This window comes from Onychomys torridus, chromosome 8, assembly GCF_903995425.1.
Source record: "Onychomys torridus chromosome 8, mOncTor1.1, whole genome shotgun sequence".
In the NCBI taxonomy this organism is placed as follows: Eukaryota; Metazoa; Chordata; class Mammalia; order Rodentia; family Cricetidae; genus Onychomys; species Onychomys torridus.
The window spans coordinates 42,484,324-42,491,846 of record NC_050450.1 but is presented as its reverse complement, the minus strand read 5'-3'; the positions used below and the strand labels follow the sequence as shown (position 1 = coordinate 42,491,846).

The 7,523-nt window shown below is 39.5% G+C and overlaps 1 protein-coding gene across 5 annotated transcripts in view; it reads right to left on the bottom strand.

Annotated features, from left to right (window-relative positions):
• Positions 1–1,732: 1,732 nt before the first annotated feature.
• The window catches only part of Acsl6 (acyl-CoA synthetase long chain family member 6), a 60,135-nt gene continuing 54,344 nt past the window's right edge, over positions 1,733–7,523 (bottom strand). For all 5 annotated transcript variants that reach the window (XM_036196555.1, XM_036196554.1, XM_036196552.1 and 2 more), the window contains exon 21: positions 1,733–4,563. In XM_036196555.1, coding sequence (XP_036052448.1) covers positions 4,426–4,563 — 138 coding nt within the window. In that variant the 3' untranslated portion in view covers positions 1,733–4,425. The remainder of the gene's footprint in view (positions 4,564–7,523) is intronic.

The following is a 7,523-nucleotide window of genomic DNA, read 5'->3' as shown; positions in this document are numbered from 1 at the left end:
AACAAACTGGACGTGGTAGAGCGCACCATTTTAAGAAACTATATCTTTTGCCAGCTGGTGGCAGTGGTGGTTGCTGCTGCTGCTGCTGCTGCTGCTGCTGCTGCTGCTGCTGCTGCTGCTGCGTGCGCACACCTTTAATCCCAGCACTTGGGAGGCATAGGCAGGTGGATCTTTGAGTTCAAGGCCAGCCTGGTCTACAGCCAGAGCTACACAAAGAAACCCTGTCTCAAGAAAGGAAAGAAGGAAGGAAGGAAGGAAGGAAAAAAGTATATATTTCTTTTAGTTTATGGTTGGTTAGATGACATTGAGAAAATATTAAAGACCATCCTCATGATGGAAAATTTTTAAGAGTTGTTTGTCCTTTGGAAGACTGAAAATTATTTAAATCCAGGTCATGGTTAATAATAGCAAGGGTTCCAGCAAAAAGGCCTGCACAAAGGAAAGCCTCTTGGTGCACCTAAGCTGTCCATAATTAATCATGTCTCACTAAATTAAAGTTTGGGAAAACTTACAGGTGATGCAGAATATGCTGATGCAAAAGCTTCATGCTTGGGTACCAAATACACCATACTGATGATTATCAAACATGTTCCCATAAGGGAATTATGTCATAGAAGCATATGACAGAGAAAGAAATTGTAAACAATTTTGAGAAATAAAAAAAAAACTTTATTTTTTACAAAAGTTTTCATAAGTGCATTTTGTATTTGATGTTCATGCTGTTATAACAAAGCAAACTAAAATATAATTACAGTTAAGGTACATCTATGCATATTTAAAAAGTAATATTTTAATTTCTTGATTTTCAAAAGTTGAAAGTAGAATACGCAATTCTTCAAAAATAGCCATTTCCCCCTCCCCATGCAATCATGGCAATGATTTAACAAGGAAAAGTAAAATGAGTGGTCAGATGAATGAATGCTTAACGGGCATTACCACCTCCTGAAAACCCTTTGTGTTTGGGACTAGATTAGAAACGCTTGCTTACATTTTCAAATACACATCACCTCTGCAGTACAACTATTAATGTGTTCTCAATGAAGAGATTCTCATTCGGGGACTGGTCCTCATGGATGCTGCTCTCATTCTCATGGGATTATTTGTAGATACACAGGCAGAATTGTGCAGCATACTTAAGAGAGAGCTTAAGACTGTCAGGATCCTTTTTATCATTGTAGTGTTTTCTTAAAATTAAAACTGTCAAGAAAATACAGCCAACTTATAATTTATCAGTTTTACATTTGATGATTCATTCTTTTGTCCTGAGATATTAAGCAATTTTGTAAGTAGTTTATCTTCATGCAAAAAATATAATTTTCCATTTTTTTACATTCATTTTCTAGTATTTTGCATTTAAAATAACTGCATCACATTTGTGCTTAATACATGTGAAACATACAGAACAATTTGTTTATTATGGCAGAATAATTAATAACCATTGGTCCTCTCATGGGCAATACAATCAAATTTTAAGTGCTGATTTCAAATTGCTAAAACATTAACTGGCTGTAAAACTCTCAATGGAGACTTTTGGGGTCCCCCTCCTCAGGCTTGTGAGGAAGACAGGGCATGGCTACTCCTTGAACCTGAGTTTGAAATCCTAACACACGGAGCTAGGCCTGCATACCACACCCTATTAGTCTTCTCTACCATCTGAAGGGGATGTCTCACTACTACGTATAAAGACATCTTTTGTGGCTAATGGGGGCAATGTAAATATTGTTTTGTAGTGTTTACCCAAACTGGGTTGATTTTTTTTTTTTTAAAAAGTGAGAATTAGTAACACATTTGAACATTTGAGTGACAAATAGATACAAATGCCAAACATTTAAGAACATATTTATGATTAAGAAATTAGTCTCTGTGGCCTCCAAACTTTAAACAGTATATGGTGCCCATTGGGATTATGACAAGTCTTAAGTACTTAGCCTTTTTCCTATATTGGTCAAAGAGAAACACAAACTTATTTTTCATCACCTGAGATAAGATTGAGAAATATGAAGCAAGAAGGATTTTTCCATTGATGACATGCTGTTTCATTTCTTTCTTGTTACAAACTTAAGTAGTGTTTCACAGAGGAGCAATAGGGTATACGATGCATTTAAGGCCCACCATTGACTTTCTAAGCACATCTGCACCCTCCCATGAAGTGTGATAGTTCCCACACAGATTGGGAAGTTCAATAGAAATGCAAAATCTTTTGAGAAACAAGCAACAAACAAAGGTTGTCCATATTTAATCACATCTAACTACAAAGAAGAATAAATAGAACACAGATAAATTTTTAAATAATTTGCTTAAATTGCACTGTTAAAAATTCTGTTGGAATCAAAGTCAGCTATGAGATTTTAGTCAAGTAGGACAATGGAAAACAGCTTCTTTTATTTGAAATGCAGAACTTCTTGCCCTTAAAATAATATGAGTATCTAATTCAGGTAATGAACTTCAATTTAGTTGTCAAATATGTATTAAGTATCTAAAAAGCCAGTGCTTCCCACATGTGGCTTTGGATGTGTTATTTGTCTAGTCAGAAATGTCTTCCAAATTTAATGCACACTAGGAGTGGAGCTCAGTAGGACAGCACTTGCCTAGCATGTGAAAGGATCTGGTTTTGATCCTCCACCCTGTGAAACAAATTAATGTGAACAGAATTTGCTCATTTATTCAAAGTCAAATTTATAAGTGCAACAATGAGTCTTCAGAGAGATTATGCCCAAGGAATATACCCGAATTTTAAAAAAAAAGTACCCGAATAACTATATCAATTGAAACAGAGGTCAAGACTCAGCATGATTGAAACACATGTGTGATCAATGATGTAGACCGTGCAACAGACCTACATGATGATGCAGGTTCTAACTGATAACATTCACCTACAAACAGGTTGAGATCATCCAACAGGCCTACATGATAATGCAGGTTCTAACTGATAACATTCACCTACAAACTGATTGAGACCATTCAACAGGCCTGCACAATGATGCAGGTTGTAACTGACAACATTCACTTACAAACCAAGTTGGATTTCCTCCAGGGCTAAGGAATTCTTGTCCTGCCACACTGATCACATATGTATTTGGAAAGGTCATGTGAACTGCCTGAGTTCTCCATATACTTTCAGAGTCCTGTTCCAACAGAAGAGAAAGACTTCCCTAGGGACCTTGCTCTCCTCAGGAACAGGATGTGTAAAGCTGACCCGAATTGCGCTGTCCATGGTATCGAGGCTTTTAGTGACATTAGAATCATGGCACCCAGATTCAGGATGCATCTAAATATGTGGTATAATTAAGGTTTAATGGTCAAACTTGGTAGCATCTAGAGATTCTAAGAATGGAATTATACCATTTGCAGGTCTTGCTCTATGTTGAATTTAAACGGTTTTCTGGGAAAATTTTGAAGAAGTGCTCCATACATGTCATTGGAGAGTTATTTGGAAATAGCATCTAGTCCTCCTGGCATTTGCCTTAAAAGTCATAAGAGGGAAAGCAAAGTTGTTCAGAAGTTCAGCCATACTGTGTTTCCCAGACTTGGCATAGACATACTGAAAATGGAAAGGGGAAAGATTCTAGCAGGAACACAAGTACATGAATTGTCACCCACCCTGGGAAATCACGGAGTGTCGTCCCCTACGTTTTTTGCCACGACTCCATTTGCTGAAGTCAACAGATATCTTTTAAGCTTTGTTATGGTAAGAATTCTGTAAATACACATACCTTATATGTAGTTTTTTATGTAGATTCTGAATATTTCAGTGAGTTTGATCAACGAGAAAATGTACTGAAAGAACTTTGGGAGTTATTAAATAAATATAATACTTTTAAAAAGAACATCTACATTTCCATTTTTTATATAAAAGTAAAAATCAGACAGAAGGCTTTTGCATCAACAAGGATGGTCATGTTAGAGGATGGAAGTCAGGTCACATGCAAACTACCATGTTTTGTTTGGGCGTGACTTCCCACATCTTGCTTTAAGTTTTGAGTCTGCCCTAACTGCGACCTTTGACGGTTATTTAATGAGGTAGTCCACATTGCCTAGACATTCGCTGTATCTGGTTATTATTCCACAAATAATTAAGTACAATATATCAGTTATGGTTTTTCCTTTATGTTTAATGGAATTCTGTGAACATTGCGAATATATTACTTTTAGTGGTACACAGTTCATGAGAAAATGTCTTGATTTGTTTTTACATTGCCATTTGCAATATTTTTAGCAGCTTGCTACAATATCATTTAATAAAAATAAAGTATACTTGGTGATGGTAGAGAAAATATTGTTAGAGACTTCATGGGTTGGGAAAGGCTCAGTCGCAAGATCGGGTGCTCATTCCTTATCAGCTGCGTCCCTCCGATTCCTCTCTTTCAAGAATAACCGTAATATTGCTGCAAAGTTCATTGGACTGAGAAGAACCCTCCTTGAGCTTCACATGGAGACCAAGTAAAGCTCTTCTATTTGTTTTTTGAAGTACTCTCTCAGCTCGGGTCTCTTAGCCTTCAGTGTTGGTGTCAGCAAACCGTTTTGAACTGAGAACATGTCACAATGGATGTAAATGGCTTTAACCTAAAAAACAAATGCAGAGATATCTTTAATAGGAAAAACCCCACAGCATTTATAGCATATATGTTCAAAATAAACAGGCATAAAGGAATAGGCATCTTGACTTTAGCATACCATGCTAAGACAAAATTATATTCAAACATGTTTCCGCCCATTTGATATCTCTGAAAGCCACCCTTTCCTCTTGTCACTCACTCACTCATTCATTCACTCAGCAACTCAATAGACATGAACAGGTTGCTTGCTCTGCTAGGCACTGAGAATACAAGGAGGAGTCTTAAATACCAACACCCAAAGTGGTGTAAGTTAGTGCTTACAGAGCAGACTGAAGGACGCTGGGCAATTTTTAACATGATGTGCCGAGAATGAAGAGCACAGATCTGAGTTAGGGAAGAGAGAGGTGTAGTCAGGGAAGGTTTCACAATCAAGTGAGTGTTAAAAAAAAAAAAAAGAGAGAGAGAGCAACAGTTGAGGCTGGGGATGGCTGGTGGAGTACTACCATGTATGAGGTTTGGGTTCAATCCCCAATATCTTATAAAAACAGGGTGTGGTGTCGCATAACCAGCACTCATGAGGTAGAGGCAGGAGGACAAGAAGTTCAAAGTCACCCTTGGCTACATATCAAGTTCAAGTTCAGCTTAAGATACACGAGACCCTATCTTAAATAAACAAATAGTCAAACAGTAAACAGGGAAATGTAGGTGAAGGAGGATACCATGGGCACAGTCCTCAAGAACAAAACCAGCAGCTGAGAAGAAAGCAGGTGTCTAAAGGGATGGCTAAGTGGTTTCTTGTCATTACATAAGAAAGTCAAGTGTGGGAGGTATAAGGCTAAAGGCATAGATAGTCCAGTGGTGGAGAAAGAGAAGGTCAAACTTTATCCCAAGCATAAGAAGAAAGGCCTGGAATTTATTTTTTATTTTTTATTTTTTGGAGACAAGGTTTCTCTGTGTAATTTTGCTGCCTGTCCTGACTGGAGCTCTCTCTGTAGCCCAGGCTGGCCTCGAACTCACAAAGATCTGCCTGGCTCTGCCTCCTGAGTGCTGGGATTAAAGGCGTGCACCGCCACTGTCCAGCTGGACTGGAGATTTTTAAAGAGTGCAACAGCACATGCATTGTAGAAAGAGGGCTCCAGGAGAAATGGAAGATGGCTTTGAGAAGAGTTAAGAATGGAAGTAAATGTCCTCAGCCTTCCTAAGCTGTCTTTTAATATAGTTCCTCGTGTATGGTGACTCCCAGCTAGAAAAGTTCTTTCATTGTTACTTGTAACTGTAATTTTGCTGCTGTTATGAATTGTAATATAAGTATCTGATATGTAGGCTATCTGATATGCAACCCCTGTGGAAGGTCATTTGACCCCCAAAGGCCTTGCGCCCACAGATTGAGAAACGCTGATCTACACATAGGGCAGAGGCAGACAGAGATAGGCAAACAGTTCGGAATGAATTGGAGACACGGTGACAAGGTGTGATACAGAGGGGGGCTGCCATGAGGACTCGTTGGTGTCTGCTGTAGATGACTGCCTAGAGATGCTGTCATCTACTGAGTGCAAAGAGACGGGAAGACACAATGAGGTGGAACAACGTTACTGTGGACAGTTTTGGTTTTTGAGACAGGATCTCATGTAGCTCAGGCCGGCCTTATTCACTATGTAGCTGAGCATGCTCTAAAGCAGTGCTGAGTTGATGGGTAGACATTACTACACCAGTTTCTGCATCACGGAGGGTAGGACCCAGGGTGCTGGGCAAGCACTCTACAATTGAGCTACATCCCCAGCCCATGCCACGAACTTTTGTTGAGTCTTTTAGAGGGGGCACAGAGGATCTGATCTAGCTCTCACTACTTCTGCCTTCTATGAGGCAGAGCCCTGGCTTCTCAGACAAAAGCTCTTTGCAAGGCAGAGTGATTACACGGAAGGATGGAGGGATGGCCTAGGAGTCTCGTACTGGGCTCCAGCAGGAAGACTCCCCGGCAGTTCTCGGAGAATATTCTATCTGAGCTGGGGCTGAACACTGGAGTGGTACAGGCCCTAAGAAATTGTCTCCTGCTGAGTGGGACCAAGTTAAGTGATTTCTGTTGTTTAATGAGTTTAATAATTTCTATTATTAAAGAGTGAGCTGAGCTAAAGATTGCTTAAAAAAATAAAAAGCTAAAGATACTTTAAAACTGTATCAAAATGTGTATGTTAAAATACAAACACAGATTCAGGAATAGCTTTAGATAATCAATGTTCACTGAGCATATACAGTGTCAGGTACTGTGTTTCAGGGATACAAAGACACACAAATAGCTCTTACTCACATGGAACCTACAATTCAGCAAGAGATGCCAGAGCTGAACATAACTACTGTAGGGTGAGGAATACCAGTTCTCTGGTATCCATCCTCACTCCCTCATGCTAATGAACCCGGATTTAGTTTGGATCCAGGACATACCATGACAGTCCTGATTTCTGATTTCTCAGCTCTGCATTGTGGCTAGAGGATAGCCATGAAATCCATATTTGGTTACTGAGAAAGAAAAAAAATTTGCTTCCCTAATAAAAAATTCAGACATGACTACCTCCACCTCCTCTCCTTCTCCCGACTTGAATGTGGGTGGGGTTGAGAGCTGTTGTGGCCACCTTTCACCATGGGTGAAAAGTGACATACTAAGATCAGAGAGAAGTGGAAAGACAAGAAGAGCCCGTGTCTTTGGGGACCTGTACCCGGCTGGAATCATCCATCTTTCCACTTATGCAAAGAAGGAAAACCAGTGGACTGTGAGCCAGTTTTTTCTGTGTGCATTGACTGCATTTCTTCCTGAGAAGTCATCCCCCAGGCTTGGCAGGGTTTGGGCTGTGTTTCATTTTTATGTTCCTTTTCATCATTATGACCAAAACACCTGACAGAAACAATCTAAAGGAAGACCAGTGTCTTCTGGCTCAAGGTGTCAGAGGGATTAAGTCCCTCATGGAGAAAGAC